Below are 24,833 nucleotides of genomic sequence, written 5' to 3' on the forward strand. Positions count from 1 at the left end.
GCTCCCACAGCCGCGTGGCCTGCTAGTCAGCAGCCACCAACCAAGGGCCCCCTGCCTTCCGTAGAGTAATATTGGGCCTAACTCACTCTGTACCCGGCTGCCCCTGTGCTGCTGAGGGTGTAACAACTGTACTTACCTGACCCTGGGAGACCCCTGAGTCTATGCCCAGAACCTTTACTCTGCCAGTCGAGTACTTACCATAAAGCCGATAACTCACTTTTCTTCCATAGGGTAACATTGACTGGTTTCACTTGAAATTTATTCTAAGTGTGGAGTTTCTAAACTTTATAATGTTCACATAAAATCAACCGAGTAACGTAAACTGAAATACTCACCTGCTATTAGAAGAGATCCCAGTGCTGGATCTTGGTGCCCAGCACTGACCCTGAAAAGTAATTACAAACCTTACTTACCGCCAACTCAATTTTCTTCAATAGGAAACCATTGACTGGTTTTCTGTGAAATTTCTTCTAAGTGTCGATTTTTGCAAACTACAAATATTCTTAAAAAATCGTGCTAACTGTGAAAACGTTATTACTTACCTGTTTTAGATAGATGTCCCAGTACTGAGCCTAGGAGCCCTGCACTGGATTACAAAAGTAACAAGAACATACTTTACCGGTAACTTGAACTTTCTCCCATAGGAAGCCATTGACAATTTTTCTGTGAAATTTCTTCTAAATGTCGATTTTGCAAACTTCTAAATATTAGTTAAAAGTCGCCTGTATAACCTAAATGCATTCTATCAACTGCTTACAGGTGGTATACTAGTGCTGGATCCAGGATCCAACACTGACCTAGAAAAAGGAACCATAACCCCACCTACCTGCTAAGTGAATTTCCTCCCCTTGGGATAACATTGGTAATTTGATTAGAAAAAGTTTCTAAAAGTCAACTTTTAAAATAGCAAAATTTTGCTTAAAAATCACAACATTAACTAAAATGTATTTACTCACCGGATTCCAAAAACTGTCCCAGGACTGAATCTATGATCCAGTTCTGGAGTTAGAAAAGTAATCCAGAAAGTAATCAATTGCATATAACTTAAAATTCCCATTGAGCTCAATGTATTATTGTATTGCATTCCAAGTCAATTGCCTTTTGCAAAGTATTTAACTAAAGCATCTCATTTTGAGAAAGTATATTTTGATACGAATTGTAGGTTCTAAAATAAAACATCCATATATTTTTATATACCAACCATTGGCCTAGAGTTCAGTTCTTGAGTGTGGGAGACCATTTGCTGACTGAGTGTGTACAACAAATGCTTTACACTGTCCTCGGATACTGCCTTACTGCTCGACCAAGCTACCACTTTAGAGAGTAAGGTTATATCTAACTTTAACATCTGCCAAACCTCTGGGGACTGTGGACTCTGTACACACTGTACCTATTTGGGAACAGTATATACAGAGCCACTTTCCTACAGTTGGTTACAGATGTTCTGGGTTGTGTGGCTGTTCAACCGTGTTATTTCCTTATTCTGGTGCAGCTGGTTAAGCTGTGTTTACCTTTCTTTTAAGCCTCTGCCTACGAGCTTGTCTCAAGAGGGACCCTTCTTTTGTAAGGTTGTACCTTACCCTATGTGGGATATTTGTTAGCTTTTATAGTGCTACTCTTCCTTACCCAGGAACTTTTGCCGCAAGTTGACTCTTCCTATTGTTGTAGTATGTCTCCTCTGGTGAGTTCCATGGGGTTGGTTTCTCTCCGTGGGTTACAATTGGTTGTCTACGGTTGGTCCGTAATACATCCCTGCCGCCGTAGGGGCGTCCTTCCCTGCTGTTTCGTTTTGTCATGCCTGTTTTTTCCTGGCGTGTTCTTGCAGCATCACTATGCCCGTCTTGCCTGTCTACAGGTGGACATGCGCCCCTGGGGGGCAGGTAGTTCCGTTCCGGAACAGTCTCTTCTGTATTCTGTGAATGCGTGCCGTATTGGTGCATACGGGTGGTGCTCTACGTCTTTTCTTGTGGCTCAAGCACTGTCTGGGTTCTTGCCTCAGGCAAGGGGAGTTCCTGCTGGCTCTGTCTCGGCTGTGTTGCTTCCCACCCCCCTTCCCTAGCAGGGTCTCCGGTCCCTGGCTTCCTGCAGGACAGGGGATTTGGTTTGTCCGTTCCTGCCCTGTGCATATTTCTTAGTTTTTCAAGGAGTGGCTCTTGTCTATGACTTCTTGCCACCGGATCTGTGCTCCACCCCAGTGGTTTCTCGTGGTGTGGATTCTTACTCACATTTGTACCACTGGTGATGTGCTCCCCACCAGCTGTTTTTCTGGGTGTGAGTTCTTACTTCCATTCTGGCACAGGTGCTTCTTTAGGTAGCATTGCTGTGCATGTATTTTTCTAGACATTCTCCTTTTTGGTAGATGGTGTTGGTCTATGGTGGTGTATGCTTTTTTGCGACAGGCTTCTGTCTGTGCCTTCGCTCAATCCTTTACTGGCGGTATCATGGTCTATGTTTCCGCCTGCCTCGCGGGAGACCAGGTTTCTTCCCCTCGGGGAACTGTTATTTTTTCTGTGTTCTGTGCCTGTTATGGCGCACAGTGGTACCGATTGAGCGACTCCCCTGTTTAGGGTTTCGTCACTTTGTGGCAACATTCCTGTCTATTTGTGTATATGTCGTAGGTACTACACGCCACTGGGGTGCTCGCATACTAGGTTCTTTTTGTCCTAGTATCAGGCCTTCTTGCTCACTCTCTCCTTAGGATAGATTCCTCTGTGTTCCTGGTTTTGCAGGTTATCCCCTCACAGTGGTACCCTTTGGTATGTTTGTCGGTATGCCTACCTACTGAGCTTTTGATCAATGGTGGCTCTTCTGTCTCTGTTGGCACTAGACTCTGGGTTAGGCCCTGCCACTGTTGTCACATGTCCTAGGAGGTACACATTTGATGTGTGTTTTTTCTTACACCCATTGGCCTCCTGTTGCGGCTCCTCTTCTTGGCCGGACAGTCTTCAGACTGTTTCATTTTGGCTTCCACTGTGGTGTATGTTCAGGCAGTATGCTCTACCGTTGTCATATTGTTTTGCCCCTTTTGTGCTTCGTTCCTCATGGATCATAGGGACTGGTGCTGGGATCCTTCTTTGAAGGAGTCACTGCATTGTTTCTTACGTTGCCACTGATCTTTCTAGTTCTGTATTTCCTTTCATCTGTGTTTGGGCGAGAAAGGTCTCACACCGTCCCTTGTGGGATTTTGGTGTCGTTGCCGTCCCTTGTTTATGTCCCTTATGGAGTTTCCTGGATCTAATATCAGTTGCCCTGGCATTGCGGTTCCCACCGTGTTTCGTCAGCTTTTTGACGAATATGTGTTCGAGGCATATGAGCTGCAGATCACACACTGAGGATAAGATCGCCATCTGGTGTTGGGCTTGGATGGTTGCAGGTTGTTGTTGTCTTCGGAAGAAGCCTTTGGTCACGAGATAGGTGACTCCTCCCCTGGACAACAGTGCGCATGGGTATCCACTCCATCGTCAGATTGTTTTTTTCCGCCATTGGGTTCGGATGAAATTTTTTCCGCTCCAGCAGAAAACTTCCAGCAATCGAAATAACCCTTCAATTTTCATTCCATCGACATCGAAATCAACTCAGACCGGTTCCGGAAGCGGCTGATGGACAGGACACCATTTAAAAAATGCCCCCAGTGTGGAGCGAAGTTCCCCCACAGTGATCACCACAAGGTTTGCAACCTCTGCCTGTCGCCGGAACACAACGAATCGAACTGTCCAGCTTGTGCCGCTTTCCGTTCCAAGAAGACCATCCGGGACCGAAGAGCTCGACGCCATATTATGGCCAAACCAGCTCCAGAACCGGAGGACATCTTTGCTCAGGATGTTCCCGAAGATGACACCGAAGATCTCGAGATCGTGTCCGAGGCCGACGATTCCGATGACCTCATCACTCCAGGGCAGCGTGTGAGTACCATCCCCCCTGCCCCTACCCCATCCAAAAAGACATTGGTCAAGACTCCACCAGCTGGGCCCAGTCGCGACCGAAAATCCTCTTCAGAAGCCCCGCCCTCGGGCCCGGCTCCGAAGACATCTAAGCCTGTAGGTGGCTCAGGCTCGAGCAAACCTCATGTTATTGTACCTATAACACCTTCGGCACCGAAAACTCCACTGTCGGCACCGAAACAGGCTTCAAGACCGAAATCTCCTTCGGCACCAAAACGTTCCTCGGTACCGAAGATTCCACCGGCACCGAAGATTCCACCGGCACCGAAGATTCCACCGGCACCGAAGATTCCACCGGCACCGAAGATTCCACCGGCACCGAAGACTCCATCGGCACCGAAAAAAGTTCATAAAGACCCGAACCGTCATCGCCACAACCACTTTCGGAGCCAGATGAACTTTTTCGCCCAGATCCTACTCAAAAGCGGATCTACATTAATCCCAAAACCGGACATGTGACTGCAATCCCATACAAAAAACGGAAGCTGGACATCACACCACCTCCAGCTCCCATACGGAAGAAGGACTGTGCTACTTCACCACTTCGTCCTTCCTCTCCTGTGTTACCTCCTAACCCATCCCCCCCTCCTCCTCCTCCTCCTTCTCCTTTACCATCTCCTTCTCATTCACCACCTCCACAGGATGATGATGATGATTTAGGGGGAGGGGCGGACCCTGATTTGTTTAATGATCCTCTCGATACAAACGACCCTTTTACATTTCCAGACACTGCACCAGTAGATGACTGGTCTTATCCAGTACCTGACATGCCTGACCCCACTACCTACCCTTCCAAGCCCTCCCCTCCTGATGACCATTTGGGGTTTGGCCAACTCATAAATAGGGCAGCAACATTCCATGGCGTCACAATGCACACAGACGCCCTTGAAGAGGACTTTCTCCTCGATACTTTTGAGCAGTCACAGAAAACTGTTCACATACTGCCCATGATTAAAGGGGTTATAAAGCATGCCACTGAAGTCTTTAAGGACCCTGTTAGAGCTAGGGTTCTCAACCCCCGCATTGAAAAAAAATACAGACCAGCCCCGCAGGACCCCGCATACATCAAAGCTCAGCTCCCTTTAGACTCCTTGGTCGTGTCAAATGCCAGGAAGCGTGTTAACTCACAGACAACTGGAGAAACGCCTCCCCCGGACAAGGAGTCTAAGCTTTTAGAGGCCTCAGGCAAACGAGTCTCCGCACAAGCGGCAAACCACTGGCGTATTGCCAATACCCAAGCCCTCTTAGCCCGGTATGATAGAGCGCATTATGACCAACTTGAGGACCTTATGCAACATCTGCCTGAGCCATTTAAATCCCAGGCTAATGACCTCATTCAAGAAGGCAAATTAATATCTAATGCCTCCATTAAATGCGCCTTGGATGCAGCAGACACTGCTTCTAGGACGGTCAATACCAGCGTCTTACTCAGACGACATGCCTGGCTCCGTATTTCCGGTTTTAAACCGGAGGTACAAACCACAATTCTAGCTCAACCCTTTAACCAGGAGCAGTTATTTGGCCCTGCAGTGGACACTGCATTAGAAAAAATGAAGAAAGATAATGAGACTGCCAAATCTATGGGAGCACTGCAGTCTCCTCAAACCCGGGGTTCCTTTCGTCGCTCCTTTTATAGAGGAGCCTCCAAAAATCTGGGAACTGAGACCACGTCCACCTTTAAAAATTCTGGACAAACATCCCCTAACAGAGGATATTTTCGAGGGGGTTATAGGGGGAACAACACCAAAGGTCGAGGGCGGGGCAACACCACTACCCGCACCTCCCCAGCCACTAAACAGTGACTTGCCACCACTCCCCCCAGACCATTCCACTCCGGTCGGGGGGCGGCTCCAACAATTCCTGCCTGTCTGGACTTCCATCACCACAGACAGGTGGGTAAGACAAATTATCCAGTCTGGCTACTGCCTCGAACTGATACAATCCCCCCCCCGAACATACCGCCCAAACACCGTCCAATGTCCTCACATCATCTCTCTCTCCTCAAACAAGAAGTTCAATCCCTGTTACAAAAACATGCAATAGAACCAGTCCCTCTTCAACATCGGGGAACAGGAGTATATTCCCTATACTTCCTCATTCCCAAAAAGGACAAAACGTTAAGGCCCATACTGGATCTCAGACTACTAAACCAGTATATCCACTCAGATCATTTTCATATGACCACCCTCCAACAAGTCCTCCCACTATTACAACAGGGAGACTTCCTCGCCACATTGGACCTCAAGGACGCATACTTTCACATCCCTATGCATCCCGCTCACAGAAAATATCTACGATTTGTGGTAGACGGGCAACACTACCAATTTACAGTTCTCCCATTCAGAGTAACAACAGCACCCAGGGTGTTCACCAAGTGCTTAGCAGTCGTGGCAGCGCACCTCAGAAGACAACAGATCCATGAAGCCCTATCTGGACGATTGGCTCATAAAAGCCAATACTCACCAAAAATGCGTTCTCCACACTCCTCGCACTATTCAAACCCTCCACAACTTGGGATTCACTATCAACTACCCCAAATCCCATCTACAGCCCTCCCACATACACCAGCATCTAGGAGCAACCATAGATACATCCAAAGCCATAGCTTATCCCAGCACTGCCAGGATAACCAGTATACAAAATCTCATCTCTCAATTTCAAACTCATCAATCTCTTCCAGCAAGAGTGTTCATGCAGCTCTTAGGCATGATGGCGTCATGCATCTCCATAGTCCCACACGCACGACTTCAAATGCGTCCCTTACAGGAATGTCTAGCACAACAGTGGAACCAAGCTCACGGACAACTTATCGATCTGGTGTTGGTGGACAGTCGCTCACTTCGCTCACTGAAATGGTGGAACACCATCAACCTGTCCAAAGGGCGGCCGTTCTTAGAGCCTCTTCCACAAGTTGTGCTGACTACCGACGCATCTCTCACGGGGTGGGGAGCCCACCTCCTTCAACATACCACTCAGGGCAGATGGACCAGTCAACAAAAACTGCTCCACATCAATCACCTAGAACTTTTAGTGGTGTTCCTGGCACTAAAATCCTTTCAGGTACACCTAAAGAACAAAACTGTCCTCATACGCACAGACAACATGACGACAATGTATTATATACAAAAGCAAGGGGGGACACATTCTCTCCAACTGTCCCAACTGGCACAGCAAATCTGGAGATGGGCAATTCCCCAAAACATCTACCTGCTAGCAGAACATCTCCCAGGAATTCACAACCAGGTGGCCGACCTCCTAAGTCGCCACACACAGCAGATCCACGAATGGGAATTACACCCCAAGGTTCTACTCCCATTCTTCCAAAAATGGGGACAACCAGACATAGACCTGCTCGCCACCCCCGAAAACACAAAATGCCCAACCTTCGCCGCCAGGTTTCCACACCCACAGTCGAAGGGCAATGCCCTATGGATGAACTGGTCCGGCAGATTTGCATACACTTTTCCGCCTCTCCCACTCATTCCATTTTTGGTACGCAAACTGAAACAACAGTCGCTAACACTAGTTCTAGTAGCTCCCACTTGGGCACGTCAACCGTGGTTCACCACACTTCTGGAACTATCTCTAGTCCCACATCAAAAACTACACCTCTCCCCAGATCTATTAACCCAGAACCGTGGAGAAATCAGACACCCAGATCCTCAAACACTGAACCTGGCAATCTGGCTCCTGAAGTCTTAGAGTTCGGGTACCTCAACCTCCCTCCAGACTGTATGAATATCATAAAGGAAGCCAGACGACCTACTACTAGAGCATGTTATGCCGCAAAATGGAAACGATTTGCCATTAACTGCGCTAATAATGACATGCATCCATTGGATGCTTCCATCCAAAACATCATTTGCTATCTGTTACACTTGCAAAGATGCAATCTAGCGTATTCCTCTATACGTTTACATCTAGCAGCCTTGGCAGCCTACTTGCAAAATAGGCAACACCTGTCCCTCTTTAAGGTACCAGCCATCAAAGCGTTTATGGAAGGTCTTAAAAGAATTCTTCCTCCAAGATTACCACCTTCCCCAGTGTGGAATCTCAATGTTGTTCTAACAAGACTTATGGGTCCCCCATTTGAACCAATGCACAAATGTGAATTATAGTTCCTGACATGGAAAGTAGCTTTCCTTTTCGCAATCACTTCCCTACGAAGAGTAAGTGAAATACAAGCCCTGACTCTGGAGGAACCTTTCTTACAACTACACCGTAACAAAGTAGTTCTTAGGACAAACCCTAAATTTCTTCCAAAAGTGATTTCCCCTTTCCACCTTAACCAATCAATAGAGCTACCAGTCTTTTTCCCTAACCCAGACTCCGTAGCTGAAAGGGCCCTACATACCTTAGATGTTAAAAGAGCCTTGCTTTATTACATCGACAGGACAAAACCTTTTCGAAAGACAAAACAACTCTTTGTTGCTTTCGCGCCACCACATAAAGGCAATCCTATCTCCAAATCAGGTATAGCCCGGTGGATAGTTAAGTGTATCCAAATTTGCTACCAAAAGGCTAAACGTACTCTTACAGTTCCCCCTAGGGCGCACTCCACGCGTAAAATAGGGGCTTCTATGGCCTTCTTAGGTAACATTCCCTTAAAAGACATTTGCAAGGCAGCCACATGGTCTACCACGCATACCTTCACTAAACACTACTGTGTTGATGTGCAAGCTAAACAACAGGCCTCGGTGGGCCAGGCTGTCCTAAAAACTTTATTTCAAACTGCTGCAACAGATACAGGTGACCCCCGCTAAGGGGAGACACTGCTATATAGTCTATCCTCAGTGTGTGATCTGCAGCTCAAACGGAATATGCTACTTACCAGTATGCATCTGTTCTTGGCATGTAGAGCTGCAGAGCCACACACGCCCACCCGCCTCCCCGGGACCTGTACCTGTTCCAGCATTTGTCTTACTTAGACATTGCACATGGACATCCTTTCTTTTCATTCCTATACACTCCATCTTTTCCCATCATGGCGAAAAACAATCTGACGATGGAGTGGATGCCCATGCGCACTGTTGTCCAGGGGAGGAGTCACCTATCTCGTGACCAAAGGCTTCTTCCGAAGACAACAACAACCTGCAACCATCCGAGCCCAACACCAGATGGCGATCTTATCCTCAGTGTGTGGCTCTGCAGCTCTACATGCCAAGAACAGATGCATACTGCTAAGTAGCATATTCCTTTCCTGGAACTTGGAGGTTGTTTTGCAGACCCTCCTCCTATAGGGTATGGCTTTGGTATCTATTCTAAGTTAAGGAATCTGCGTCTAGATTTCTGTTATCAGATGGAAGAGTTACTTACCTTCGGTACATCTGGTAGACACACAGTCTAGCCGCTGATTCCTTAACGCCCGCCCATCCTCCCCGCTCTGCGAAGGCCTTTACATATGGTGTTTGTCCACCTAGCCCCTCCCCTCCACCCCTCCTTTCTGGTGGCCTTGGTCTTCCGGAGGTGTGCTCTCGCACCTCACTCTGGGGTCAGGTGTGTTCTCTTGCATGGGGCCTTTCGGGCCTCCCCTCCATTCTAGTGTTTGGTCGATTGCGTGTTCTTGCACCTTCCTTTGGTGCAGGGGGTTTGTTTGGCTTTCGAGCCCTTTGGCTCTCCACTCCATCCACGTTTTAAGGTGGTTCAGGTCTATACTTTTCACTGCCTTCTCATGTTGCTCCACCTGTGTTCTTCACGCGTGAAGTTATTCTGTTTTTTTTTTTATTCCTGCCCACGCCTGTGCCTCCTTTCTACGGCAGTAGGTTGGGTCGGATTCTCTTTGGTGCTACAGTCATTCAATCTCTGGAGGATGTGTGTAGTGAACTTTCTGGTGGTCGTTCACTTCTAGTCACTTGTCTTGCAACATGTTGCTTCGATATTGTGGTTCTTTTAATTTCTCTCCTGTGGTGACGAGCTGTGCCTGGCTTATCATATCTTTTGTGCCGCAGCCATTACCCCCTCGAGGTGGGGCACGACTTGGCAATTTGTTGGGCCCTTGCTTGCAGCAAGTGCTCTGTGAGCTCCCTTCAAGTGCTGGGTGTGTTTTAGGTCTCGCCTGCGAATGCAGCGCATGCGCTGCTTCGCCTCGGCGAGATCTATTGTCGTTGCTTCTGTGTCCAGGTTCTGTGGAAGCAGGGTTGGTGTCCGCCCTGTCGGCATTAGGCCCCGTCCACCCTGCCTTGGCATGAGTGCAACACAGGACTTTCAGACAGTCTCCTAACGCGGTCCGCCCTCACGCCCGCAGCCTAGCCTGCCTAGCCTGCCAAGCCTGTCGCACGATTACCGCTGTTTCCCATGTGAGCAGCCAAGTCCTCCGGCAGTGCAACAAGTCAGCCGCAGATGCCCTGGAGCAGCAGTGCTTCCGCCGCGTCTTTGTTTGGCGTGCCTGCTCGGGCAGGGCATGTGCACGCACCTGGGCTCGTTGCCGTCTCCTCTTTGCCGTGTCTGTACGTGCCCGGACAGGGCATGTGCACGCGCCTGTGCTGCGGTTCCTGCGCCCCACGGGCCTCTGTGACGGCCTTTAATTACACAGGAGGGTGGCTCTCGGCTGGTGATGTGCGCGTGCTGATGGCGCATGCTGGTCGCCACCGTGTGTCATTGAGGTAATGAGTGATCCCAATCCCCTGCACCCCCCCCAATACCGTGGGGGCTTATGGTCGCTTGAGAAGCACTGAACTATCACTAGCCTCGCCTCCTGCATTCTGGTACCATCCCATGCAAGTGTTTTGTATTTTTAAGTCTGGCTGACAGCACGGTTATCAGCAACCTATTGTTAGCAATTCTTTAAAATGCGCAGAGTGTGTGTTTTCTCCTTACAGAGAAGTTTAATTCTCACCACGTGGAGTTGGCGGATTGCTGTTTCGGTGCCCCTTCGTGCAAGTACTTCCATCGGATGCATGAGGGTTGCTTTTGCATCTGAAAACTGCACTCCATTTTCACGCTCTCACATTTAACTCATCGTCTACTACATGCTTTCTATACCCAAAGGCCTCCTGTATTACTTCTTTTTTTTTACTGCATTAACAAAGCCAGTAATGTGATAATCAGTTGTGTATGCAGTGCATGTAAGCAGTATGGCTGCCTGTGTTTATATGGGTTGGTGCATTAAAACCAAACCATTTTGGCTTTGCTAATGCTTTTTTTTTTTAATCATAAGTCCCAGCCAGTTGACGTTAAGCGTCCAGAGTCTGTCTGTCCTATTTTCTCTGTGCTCCCTTCCTCTGTGCAACCTCCCCACCCTCTCATTGGCTTGCTATGTGCCCTGCACCCCCACGCGAACACAGCTTTTCATTCAGATGCACGGTTTGACACTGGCCTCTTCGGCTCCACCGCCCTTGTGCTCCAATGTTGCAGAATAAAAAACACGTTCCCTCCCATAAATTACTAAGTTATTAAACCGTATCGATGTCCCCACTGTCCATCTCTGCCCCCCTCTCCTTCCACCCCCGGTTTCCCGCCTAGGCCCTCCACTCTCTCAGCCTTATCTTCTTCCCTCCCATGCTTGCCTCTCTCCTCCCAGACCTCTTTCCTGTGGTCGCCCCTCTTACCCCGCTGACCATTCCAACTACTCAGAGCCTCAACTCCACCCCATCTTACATTTCTGAGAGTGTAGTACGGGTTGCTACACTCGGCGAACCCGACAATTGCGTACCGCTGCCTGGAGTGAGGACGAGGGCACAAGAATTTTAGGAGTACACCAGAGAAGTATCGAACACGAACACCTCTCTGGTAGAATTGTGACCTCCCTCGTTCCCTGCATTGAACATAGACCCCCATGTGGGCCGGAATTACAACCACATTTAAAAACTTTCCACAAATACGAAGAGAGCCTTGAGGAAGTCGTGGGAGTACACTCCCGTTGCGACGAAACACGTGTTGGCTGTGAATGGCTGTAACCCTGATACTTCACCTGAACACGTCTTAATAAAGAAGACAAGAAGAAGACTGTATTCTGTCGTATGATTTGCCTTTTATGTACTCATATTCTCATGTATGAAATAGACGACGAGAAATATACCATTTACGTGTGCTGAGGCTTCAGTAATAAGTGACGTTAAGCTTTGGCTTACATTTGTAGAGTGTGTGGTTTCTCTACATCTTCCAGCACCATCATATTAGAGATTTGGAACTATTGTGTACTTTCTCTGAGGCGCCATACACCTATGACACATACCACAGACCTGCCAAAAGCATTTCTGAGAGTGAGCTCCCATCATCTGTTGAACTATATGCTTGTGCATTCATCAATGTGTTTTGTGCAGTCGGGACATCAACCAACCGGTTATTTATCTTGTGTTAGAGCTCCAGATATCGGTCTGCATGCTCATTCACCTCGCTCAGTTGAAGTTCCACTGCCAAAGCCCATTCATGCTGGTCCACCCTTCAGGATTGGCATCTGAGGGCACTGGGAAGAACCAATATATGGCTATTAGTCTCTTGCCAGGAGTAACCCAAGAGATGCAAACCCGATTCAGAACATGGGCGCTTTTTGGGCCAATCCCAGCAAGCATTGTTTAACTGTCACCGTTCACTGCGGTAACATCACCCCTTTTAGTTGCACTACCACCCCAGTCCAATAATACATCAACTTACTACAAGTCCATGTCATGTGCAGAGAGGTCACAGATCTCATTCCACACCGCAAACAAGCTGCATATTTGGTAGGGTAAATTCTATGCATTCTCTAGGGCGCAAAATAGGTAGGATGTAGAAGATAAAAATGAGGCACTAGAAAAAAATTTTGATAGGGTCTAAGGGAAAATTTAATGACCTACCACAGTTCTAATCCCCTAAATCTATAGTGTAAAACAACAAAACAATGAACTGGGGGTCTAGTCAAATCCTGCTTGCTGAGCGGAAATGTAGAGAAAAACGGGCTAAAAAAGTCCCAAAGAACAAAAAGAAGTGAAAAGAGTGAAAGAGCAGAAACAAAAGAGACAACCAGATGCAATCGAGAGTGAGCCTTGGAGCGGAATTATTGGATACCCATCAAATATCCGTGTGATCAATCTTATCATCAGGTTGTCCAATCCAAAGTGAGATGCTTCTCTTGATCATAGCGAGCATCTGAAAAAGAGTAATATCACTCGTGGGTGGTCCGAGGTTGTCAAAGGTTTGAAATGGAAAAACCAACCATAGTTGGATGATAGGATAATTGACAGGAGTGCAGTGCTAACAAGGAACAGTGAGGTGGTGTGTTAAAATAGAATTGCGAGAAAACACTAACAATTTAATACGTGTCTCGCATCCTAAGTAAAACAACAGTGCAGAAAAGCAGTATTAAACAAATGACTGCCGTATGAAGGTCGACATGTTTCAGCCAAATGAGATACAATCACCTCTGCGGCTTTCTTCAGGACCTATGTTGTTATATATCTAGCTACTGCAAAAAAGTGAAAGACATGTATAGTGACAAACATATAGATAAAGACAGACAAGTACATTTATCTCACTATCATGTGAAAATGGCCCCTTGTACCACCTTGTGTGTATCCTCCGTCTCAAAAGGATGCTGCGTGCATCTGCCAAGAAAACAAATGGGAATTGTCTCAAACAGGAGAAATAAAAGATCGAAGCACTCTTAATGTTCTAACCAGAAAGCTAACATTATATTGGATGTTAGAGGGCTTACCCGTAATGATCGGGGAACGGACCTCACCTCGCCCGGATCCTGATTCCAGACTAAGAGGCCCCGCTCTGTATAAAAAGAAAATGAACTACCAATATCTGGAAAGCAATCAATGCATAATCCAAACTCATAAAGGAGGGTGGGTATGTACTAGTGTGATATACTACTAGCCACAAAAACTGGTAGCCTGAAAGTTTAGAATAAAACCACGAAATGTGTCATGCCAAACTAAAGAATACTCCCCAACAGAAGGTAAAAGGCTCAAAAATGGGAGATTGAATGCCAAAAAAGCACCAAACGTGACTTTTCATGCATACTGAACCACCCGCAACTCTTTAACAATGGCCGTTGTGCAGGGGTTCACATTATGATGTTAGAAGCTGGTGTGAAGTCTACATGTTGAAAACTTTAGCAAAGAAGAAAACATGTAAAAGGGTCTCATGACTTCGTTATTCGAAAATATTTAAGTAAAAATGCCCAATATTATCTTAGAAAGAAGTTCTAGGCAGAAACAACAGTGCTCACCTCTCCGTCGTTGCCTCGTTGCGGCCTCAGAATCAGGAGGAAGGTAACCGTTGCTGCAAAAACGGCGTTCTAATAAAGCCGCCGAAGCTCATCAGGGCAGAGCGCGAGTGGATATTGATTGGTCCGTCATCCCTGTATCCGGAAGTGCAAACCGGACTACAGGGTGACGTCATAATGGCCGCTTGTGTAGTTACCGAAAGCTGCTAAGATGTGCGTGCGTACTTAGTGCGATCCATGACAATTTTTACAAAACGAAGTATTATTGTTAAAGCCGCCTAAGCTCGTCAAATGCAGAGCGCGTGATAATGCTGGCTGTTACGACAACTCTGTTTACGAAACTGAAAACCAGACTACAAGGTGATGTCATAATGGCCGCTTGTGTAGTTTGTTTCATTTTATTGACGAGACTGCTAAGCTGGTAATGCGTGCGTGCTTAATGTTAATAATAAAAAGTAGTAAAGTGCCCATGCATGCTATTGAGATATAGGCCGTGTGTATCTGCAAATGACAGATGAACACCTTTATGCGAACAAGAACTCTCATCTATACGTAATAAACATAATGTCGGATATTAGGACATACCGGTGGTGGAGGTATCAATGACTACAGGATGACGTCACAGAGTGGGCATGAGTAGTCCATTAGCCACGCTAGAAAAATGACTCGCACTATACTTTGTAAATATATCAAAAAAAAAAAAAAAAAAGGGAGGATCGCAATGTTAAATGTTAAAAGCGTGCTAGTAATGGAAAAAAGCGTATCAATAATGCAAGAAGACAGGCGCTGTGTATTAGCATGTAGGGACAAATACAGGTACCCAGGTACTAAAGCATGCTAAAAGAGGACACAGAAATATTTCATAGGGTGGTCCAAGGAATTTCGTCATTTAACCCCCTCACATCGCTCTGTAATTTGAACACCCATTTCTGTTCTTTCATAAAGAGGTATTTAGTGGTGTCAACAATGTGTGATGGTATCAATGGTTTTTCAAGCACTGTCCAGAGAAAATCGTCTGCTTTATGATTTTGATCAGCGAAATGTCTGGTAAGTTTAGTCGTTGATCTCTTACATCTGAAGGAACTCTTATGTTCTACCATGCGAGTTCTTACTTTCCGGGTTGTCATACCCACATACTTGCATTGGCACGGACAAGTAATTAAGTAAATTAGATTGTCACTGTTACAGTTGGTGAACCTCTTCAGCAACCAGGGTCTGTTCGTACCTATGTCGATAGAGGTAGTGTGTTTCGTTTGTGGACAAACGGAGCAGTTACCACAAGGGAAGTGGCCAGCCACTGCCGGGAGCTCCCAAAGTGTGCCTACTGATCTCTGGGGCAAGGTTTTAGGGCGGGTGTGTACCAACCGGTCTCGTATGTTACTAGACCTCTTGAAAGAGAACAGAGGGGGTGCCAAAGATCCATCGCATGAGGACAGAATCCGCCAATGTTTTCTGACGCTTTTTTGTATCTTATTCGCCATTGTACTGAATGTGGTAACAAAAGTCATGCGTTCAAGAGTGGGTTTCTCAAATGCAGGTTCCAAAGATAAAAATGAGCCAGTTTGAATATGGCGCTACTGGTCACAAGCTGTGTCCGTAAGTGGGTCCTGAAGATAAGGCACACAGGCAGTGGAAGGCTAAAGTGGCATGCTCTTGCTATCCTTTAACACAGTGTATAATCACAAAATCATACCTCTACTTGGTCCTGCATATAGGACCAATTCCAACTTGCAACTCCCCTCGCTCAGTTGGGAAAAACGGTCCAAATCTCCAGCACTGTTCTAGACATTTTTGAAAGTTGAACAAACTGCCCTGACTCTAGCTTAAATGTCTGCTGTGCCGCTTTAACCCCTTGTGTGCCACGCTCTTTCCCCGCCCTGTGCCGGCCGTTGCATTAGCGGGCGGGGTTCATGACGAGCTGGACTCGTCATGGGCACAGCGCAACCGCTGCCCATGACTCCAGCTCGTCATGGGCACACAAGGGGTTAAGAGTAATGAATGTACCATCTGGGTACAAGTCCCCCAATGTCCAACATCACCCCTGAAACCACTGCCTAAGACTCATGGCACTTTTCATCTGTAGGAAGGGAGTACACACACCTTGAGCAAGACAGATCCTACCATTACTGCCTCTAAAACAGACTTTACCCGAAAGAGAAGCTGTGTCTTACACTGGTTACGCAACCCCTTAAAAGAATATGTTAAAACTCTCATCTTATCTTGTACACCACTCAAGGAACTACTCTTTGAAAACAAGTCACGTAACCTGCCTCATCCATCCTGCCTCACATACTCTATCTCCACCAATCCGGTCATTCATACCTATATACTTTTGAGCATTACACACACTAAGCTTCATCACCACGTTCACACAACCCTCACCTGTTTATTTAACTGGTGAGCTCTCATTCACCCAAATCTAACCTTCACTTGTCCAAGTTTAACACATTTTCCCACTGTATACCCACCACCTCACAACAACACTTCAGGGACAGTTTCTGCGACTCACTATCCACTCAACCTGCTTCCCATTCAGTCATATAGCAGCCATTCCTTTCTATCCAACTCACCTGAAGGCTGATGGCTCCCATTCACTAATTCAGCTTCTAGACCTCCATTCATTTAACCTCCTCTTCTGTCACTGATACAAACCTGTGCCCCTTTTTTTCAGTCCACTCTGCTCCTGCAGTCTGTACACCACCCCCTGGCCTCCTGCTGTCATCTACTCACTCCACAGAGCACCCATAATTTCCATCTCTTGCATGGAACCTGCCATTAGGCAGTCTAGTCCATTTGTAATGTCACACATCCTGTTTTCACCGTCACCTTTTCAAGCAAATTCACTTCAAGCTGCCATGTGCAAATCTGCCCCACCTGTCCACCTTGCAAATTAGCCACTCAACACTTGTCCACCCTTGCCGTTACCAAAAAAACATGGTTATTTCTCTTGTATGCAAGCCTGAACCACGCTTATTCATTCAGATTTTGCAACCAATCACTCAGCCTGCCCCCTGCTCTTGTTGAAACAACCACGCACACAACCTCCACACGTCCCACGCTGCACACACACGCCATACATAGACGCACACACACATATCCACCAACCCTACAGATTCTACCTGCCTGCCGAAATAAAACCGGGTGGAAAAAAACGATTGTACGAAAAAATCCTACAGTAATGGAGCAGTAAAAGCTTCTGAAAACTTTGGATGGGCAAGGGCTTGGGACACTAGTCTGAAGTAGCTGAGGAAGTGGACAATGTTACGAGGAGAAAAAAAAGCAAGAGTTAAATAGCATAATGAAGCTTGCGGCGATAGAACTGAGGCCCAAGCATAGTCTATGATATTAAAATTGAAAGGGTGGTTGAGCCTAGGTGGGCTTAGGTGTCCTAATCTGTATCTTTGAGAAGTCCTCGTGAAACATTTCTCCACTCTGAGCATATACTATTATTGCAGACAGCACAGCCCCCTTATTCAGCTTTCCAAAACTTGCATAGTGTTCAGGACTTGCACTCAGCTCTGCATCTGCGATCTCCCCTCACTCAACCAGCCCAAGCGATCCGTTCATAGGACATTACATACTAAACAAGCTTTTGCAATGCAATAGGACTCGCATTTACGTGAGATCTATTGCATTACATCACGAACAACGGGGGGAGCACAGATAACAGGAGTGTGGGCGGGAGAAGGGGGCGAGAAGGCACGGAGAAAGTAGTGCTCACAGTCTAAATAACACGTACCCTACAGTGTAACACTCGAAGTAAAGGGGCCAGTAGCCAAGGGAGGGTACAAATGACGACATGGCCATAATAAGGAGGAACTAACAAGCCTCCTAATCAGAAGTCAGCATTTACGTAAGACAATGACACCAGCCAATTAAAAACATGGGCGGAGCTTCCACTGCATACTCCATTACTGCATGCCTTGCAAAGCGAGCAGCGCATGCGTGCTGCCGCTATAGGCTCGACCTAAAAAGGAGCCTCCATGGCATTCCTGTGGAACAGTCCAACAGTTGACATGTGCAAGGCAGCTACCTCGTCCACACCACACAATTTGAAAAAACATTACTGTGTGAATGTCCAAGCACTCCCACAAGCCAATGTAAGCCAGGCAGTACTCTGTACACTTTTTCAATATACTGCAACACCCACAGGCTAGCCACTGCATTGAGAGGACTACTTTACAGTCTGTGCACAGCATGTGTGGCTACAGACACACATGCCTGTTACTTACCCTGTAAGCATCTGTTTGTGGCATGTAGTGCTGTAGATTCACATGTGCCCACCCTCCTCCCTGGACACCTATGGCAGTTGCAGTGTCTTACTATCTGTTTTCCCTCTTTTGTATTGAACATCCCTCTATGCTACGCTTTGCTTCACATGCCATCCTCACCCGCTGTGCAGGAAAACGTTTGTAACAATGGAATCGATGACAATGCGCATTACCATCAAGAGAAGGAGTCACACTACCACATAACTCGAAAGACTTCTTTGAAGAAAAACCTATTGCACACATGTGAGAAAGTGCCATCTTTCTTGCATGGTATGCCCCCACTTTTTGCTGAATGTGCTTTGACTGAGTGTGCCCTGGACTCCTGCCAATCAGGTGCCCAGGGCCTATGTTCCTTCCCTAAAAGCCTAAACCCCAAATTGGCAAACCCTGGCCACATGTCAGCCCCTGGTAAATGGTACCCTAGGTACCCAGGGCCTTGTGACCAGGGAAGGCCTCTAAGGGCTGCAGCACTCATTGTGCCACCCTTAGAGGCCCTGTACCCTAACACACACACTGCCCTTGCAGGCTGAGTGTCTGGGTACAGGGCAAAACAAAGTCGACATGGCACACATCCCTGTGTGCCATGCCCACCACCTACACTGCCCTGGCATACATCAGCCACCCCTCTAGCTGGGTGCCCTATGCCAGTGGTGTGGGCACAGGAGCAGGAGCCCTGTGCCCCTACAGTACCCAGGTCCATTCCTGGGCACTGTAAGTGCAGTGCTGCCATTTAAGAGTACATGGTGCTGAGAGCTCGTCAAACACGAACGCCACAGCACCATAATGGCAACACTGAAGACTGGGAAGTTTGGTATCAAACTTCTCAGCACATTAAACCCACACTGATGCCAGTGTGGGATTTAATGTACCAAGCACCCCAGAGGGCATCTTAGAGATGCCCACTGACACCTAACCTGCAATCCACGTCTGGACTGAGAGGCTGCCTAGACTGCCACACAGCAGACATGTTGCTGGACCCCTGGGTAGGAGAGCCCCTGCTCTCCTGGGCCTGCAACAATGCACATCCTGGGCGAGGTGCTAGATCTCCTCCCCCATGATGGGCAGGGGGAAGCTTCAAAGGCATGCCGCCTCTGTGAGCTTCCCCAGGCCACTGCAACCCCCCACTCTGGTGGGAAGCTTGGCCAGAAACCCCAAATAAGGACAGGGGATGTGCCAGCCTGCCAACCCCACCCCTCAGGTGGGGAGGCGAGGTGAAGCACATCTCCGGGCTCTCGCCATCTTGAAGATGGGAAGCCCTGCCCAATCAGGACTAGGCTACTGCCCTCCTCCCACAGGAGAGAGGCAGGATAGGGGGTGTACCCACCCCAGGACAGGGACCCATTGGTCCCTGCCCTTTACCTACCTGTAACGCCCCTAAATCTAGTATTTAGGGGCACCCTGAACCTTCCTTCCCCAGATTCCAGATTCCGAAATCCGAAAAGAGCAAGAAGAAAAGAAGACCTGCCCTGCAGCTGCTAAGAAGAGGAAGACACCAACTGCTTTGGCCCCCGCCCTACCGGCCTGTCGACCCTCGAACCTGCTCCCGCTCCAACCCGGCATCTCTTGTGGCCAGCAACCTCACAAACCCTGGAGGACCTGGCTACCTTTTGGCTCTAAGCTCCTGGGACTCCCATGAGTAGAGGCTCTACTCAAAATCTACTTATAATCCCTGGCATCAGCCCGGAACCGCGAACCCTTCACACTCTGCACCCGCCAAGCCTGGCCTGTGCCATAGTGGACAAAGACCACGAGGACGACCCCACGGTGACTGTGACCCAGAGTCCGGCACTCAAGGACTTCCCTCGACGCTCCTGAAGACGCCTGCAGCCTCAGAACCAGGTGCCCCCCCAACCGCGATCAACAGAGGGTAAGATTTCCCGACACCAAATGGCACCCCGGCGCCCTGCGGCCCCCTGTGCACAACTCCGGGGTACCTACCTATCCTCCAACTACCCAACTTAACTCTCAAAGTGGTGGTGGCACCTGAAGAATCTTCGTCCCCAAGCTTGCAGTCTTTTTCTAAACCAGAGCTTTTCCATTGAAATCAATTGAGCGCCCTAAGGCTCAAAAGCACCCTGCACCCAGCCCCCCGAGGGGCCCTGGCAGTGTAACCTCTACACCTATCTACTTCCCCATTTGCCCTGAGCAATTGACCAGGAGTCCAGCTCCCACAGCCGCGTGGCCTGCTTGTCAGCAGCCACCAACCAAGGCCCCCCTACCTCTCATAGGATAACATTGGGCCTAACTCTCTCTGCACCCAGCTGCCCCTGTGCCGCTGAGGGTGCACCAACTTTACCTACCTGACACTGGGAGACCCCTGAGTCTATGCCCAGAACCTTAACTCTGCCAGTCGAGTACTTAACTTTAAACCGATAACTCAATTTTCTCCATAGGGTAACATTGACTGGTTTCTTCTGAAATTGCTTCTAAGTGTGGAGTTTTCAAAACTTAAAATATTCACCAAAAATCAGCCGAGTAACTAAAAAACTAAAATACTCACCTGCTATTAGGTGAGCTCCCAGTGCCGGATCTTGGTGTCCAGCACTGACTCTGAAAAATACTTACAACTGTACTTACCAGTAACCCAATTTTCTCCCATAGGAAATCATTGACTGTTTTTCTGTGAAATTTCTTCTGTCAATTTCTGCAAACTTTAAATATTCTTTAAAAATCGTATAACTTTTGAAAACGTAATTACTTACCTGTTTTGGATAAAGGTCCCTGTACTGAGTCTAGGTACCCAGTACTGGATTACAAAAGTAACGAGAACCTACTATACCTGCAACTTGAATTTTCTTCCATAAGGAATCATTGACTGTTTTCTATGAAATATTTTCGAAGTGTCAACTTTTAAAATAGCAAAATATTGTCTAAAAATCATAACGGTAATTAAGTCGACTTTTATCACTTGTTTCCAAGTACTGACCCACGACTGAATCTAGGATCCAGTCCTGGAGTTCCAAAAGTAATCCTTAAAAGTAATCTGTTGCAAATAACTTGAAACTTCCATTGAACTCAATGCATTGCGTTTAAAATTGTGTTGCCTATTGCATCCACTTGTAACTTTTTACAAAAGTCAATTGCATATTGCAAATGTATTTATATAAAGCATCTCATTCTGAGAAAGTATATTTTAATCCCTATTGTTGGTTCTAAAATAAAACAAGCATATCTTTTTTTATATAAACCATTGGCCTAGAGTTCAGTTATTGAGTGTGTGAGACCATTTGCTGAGTGTGTGCAACAAATGCTTTACACTGTCCTCTGATACTGCCTTACTGCTCGACCTAGCTACCACTTTAGAGAGTAAGGTTATATCTAACTTTAGCCTCTGCCAAACCTCTGGGGACTGTCAACTCTGTACACCCTGTACCTATTTGGGAACAGTATATACAGAGCCACTTTCTCACAACACATCCTTTCCCAACACTAAGTGGCAGGAGCATGCACAGCATGTGGATCTACAGCACTACATGCCAAGAACAGATAACCTACTAAGTTTTCAAAAAGTTACCAGACTGTTAGGGAACAAACATACACTATTTACCAAGTACCTCCAAAACATCCTTGTGTAAAACTCAATTCCCTCTCCCTGTAAAGTGGTTTTATATCTTACCAGGTTTTTACCAGTGTTCCTGGCATATATGTGCTTTAAATATAGTATCTATCTCCAAGGCCTTGAATACTAGTCATGATGCTGGAAGCAATATTTGTCTAACTCTATAAAATCCAACACTGCTGTCTTTGGAATTTTATTGAGTGAGATAATTCTTGCCCGTTCCAAGGTGTGCCATCAAAAAATAGGGAATAATATTCAGATCTTCATAATTGGATCTTTCATTTGACCCGTTAAAATTGGGTGATGCAGATTCTATTGCACTCAGAAATGACAGGGTACAATATTGTCCATACAACTCATAGCTAACTACATGAGAAGTAATTTCTCATAGTAGAATATACAGAGGCACTCCTATTCAAGACTTTCATGTCTAAAAAGGTCATAGTGGTCAATTATCCCCTACTTCCTCGTTAAAAATGATTACATCTAAAAACGGTGTATGGAAGACCAGCTAGCGAAGCACTTAGCGTCAACCACATTGGGAACTGCTAAACAGGGGCTCAAAAGCTTCAGAACCATAGGGAGTTTTAAACCCCTTCTGTCTTCCGGTACACTGTTAAAATTAGAACGTCCATCCATCATCAGGCGAAGTGTTCTAATAGACTCATGCTTGCTTTAGTGGGAGATACTGGCTATTACAGTCCTGCTTCATTGTTATAGAATCTCATCTGTAGCTCAGACTTATGATGCTGAAGCAGGTCTATAGTGCCAGACATAGACCTCTACGACACACTTTAAGGTTATATTGGAATCCCTTTTAGAGTTTGTGTGGTTTATGAAGCCCTGCTTGATATCGCCTTTCTTGGTTTCTCCCTCCAGGAAAGCAGTTGGTGCATTACACAGCCCAGCCCCTGTTTCTGGTGGACTCCAGCGTGGATGTGGGTAGCGCAGACTTACCCATCTTCTTTGAACTTGGAGAAGGGTCCTATTTTGCAGATGGAGAGGACTACTCAGACGACCCAACTGTAGCTATGTTGTCTGCTGTTGACCAGCCAAAAGCCAAAGACCCTGCAGTCTCGTAAGATGCAGCTGAGCCAAGGGGACGGACAGAACGAAAAAAGGATCTCGCTGCAAAGGGAAACCGGAACATTTATTTATGCTCTGCAACAAACTGAAATCTAAATCGCCATTCGACTCATGCTGCCTGCTTCTTTCTGGACCAGGCCTCCTATTTATGTGTGTTTTTATGAGGTGTTTTGAAATTCGCTTTTTTAATTCTTATTTGCACTTTGTGCCCAGTTCAGCACAGGCCCTAGTGGCCAAGAGAGGATGTCTCAAATGTTTGTAATGTTTTACTGTTTGACAGAGAGTCTTGCTGTTATAGCTTGTTGTTTCGCCACAGTTTTGACAGCCTAGAATTGGGAGGTCTGCCTGCACTGATCCTTGAACAGTCGAGCTGGTGATGGCCGGTACTTCCCATCACAGAACGCACTGGAAACTCCAGCATTGGCTACACTTGGCAAAGTGGACAAACTTTGGATTAGACTGTTTTAGACTTGAGTGGTAACCACTGTTAATGTAATGCTGAGAGAGAGTTACTGAATTCATGTTTTAATGAAGGACTTTGGGAACATAAAAGGAGGAAGACTGTACAACATCCTAGGTGCCGATAGAATAAGATATGTTGATTTAAGGTGGTACAGGTATGGTAATCCATGGTCCTGGCCGTCACTGTCTTGTTCCTCTTGTCGGCTCCTGGAGGATCTCCGCTGCTTTGAAGAGCTTCTCTGCAGTAAGACTCTTACCCTCCCAGTTATTCCTCTTTAAATGCAATGAGACACTAAACCAATGAAGTCTTTGGTTGTTATTTTGCTTTGTGTGTTTCCTGTTCCTGCTTAGCAGTAAAGATTTGTACATTTTCACTAAAATGGTTAATAGTGACAACTGTATTTTGAATTTTTACATATAAGATGCTCATCCACTTCTCAAGAAATGTATCAATTCCTCTCTAAAATATATATATATATATATACGTGTGTATATAAATATACAGAATAGTTTATAAAGTTATGATTTTCAGTCCTGGAAACTTACTTTTTTTTGTGCAGTGCATTCTGAAAGGCAAGATGTTGGGATGCTGATGGGTTGTGGGCTCATACTTTCATTAATCCTCTGTCACTGTGAAGAGTGGCTGGATGAGTTGAGTCTTTTGTGTGCATTTAGTCAAAAACATTCATTCATTATGTATCCCGTCACTTAGGAACACACACCAATGATTTTCGTTATTCGCTCTACTTTCATCTGTTTGTGTGGGGAATTCTAACTCACTTTTTTTGTGATGGGGATTTCTTTCATTCCCCCCGCTCTAAAATCTATGGGTGCTCTTGATGCACTGTTCTTTTTGCAAGAAAATCTACTTTTGCTGACTGAATCTGTTATAGAATCCCATACTATGTGGTATCCTGGTATCGAACGTTTATCAATAATTGTACATTTTTCCAATGGTTCTTTGTGCCAGTGGGCCCCGGAAATATTTCAGTTTCTTTCTTTAACCATGCAGCAGGGATGGAAAGGCACAGCCGAATCTTCTGGAAGTGACTTGTTTTGCTTTAAATAGGCATGACCTATGCTTGTAGCATGTTACTTTATCTAAGTCCCTGTAACATTTGAGGTCCACTAAGTTTTTTTCATTTCTTTACTTATCCCTTTTAACGTTTTCTTGTGAGGTTCCATGCTGCTGTCTCTAAATACAAGAGGCAGATGTCTGAGCCAGATGATGCATATGGCTATTTCATGTGGTGTAATTAGTTTTGACCATGATTCGGGACAGAGATTTGTGCATCCAAAGGCTGTACCTGTATGTTTTAGGACAAACAAGAGAATCCCATATGCCAGTAAGAACCTGGGTCTAT

The 24,833-nt window shown here is 46.5% G+C and overlaps 1 protein-coding gene across 4 annotated transcripts in view; it reads left to right on the plus strand.

The window, feature by feature from the left end:
* Nucleotides 1-24,010, plus strand: part of HSF1 (heat shock transcription factor 1) — a 490,333-nt gene extending 466,323 nt beyond the window's left edge. For 2 of the 4 annotated variants that reach the window (XM_085604483.1, XM_085604485.1), the window contains one exon: nucleotides 22,801-24,010. In XM_085604483.1, the coding sequence (XP_085460609.1) occupies nucleotides 22,801-23,003 (203 nt within the window). In that variant the 3' untranslated portion in view covers nucleotides 23,004-24,010. The remainder of the gene's footprint in view (nucleotides 1-22,800) is intronic. The other 2 variants (XM_085604484.1, XM_085604486.1) reach the window with 1 other exon arrangement.
* The last annotated feature ends 823 nt before the right edge of the window (nucleotides 24,011-24,833 follow it).

Source organism: Triturus cristatus, chromosome 5_1, assembly GCF_964204655.1.
Source record: "Triturus cristatus chromosome 5_1, aTriCri1.1, whole genome shotgun sequence".
NCBI lineage: Eukaryota > Metazoa > Chordata > Amphibia > Caudata > Salamandridae > Triturus > Triturus cristatus.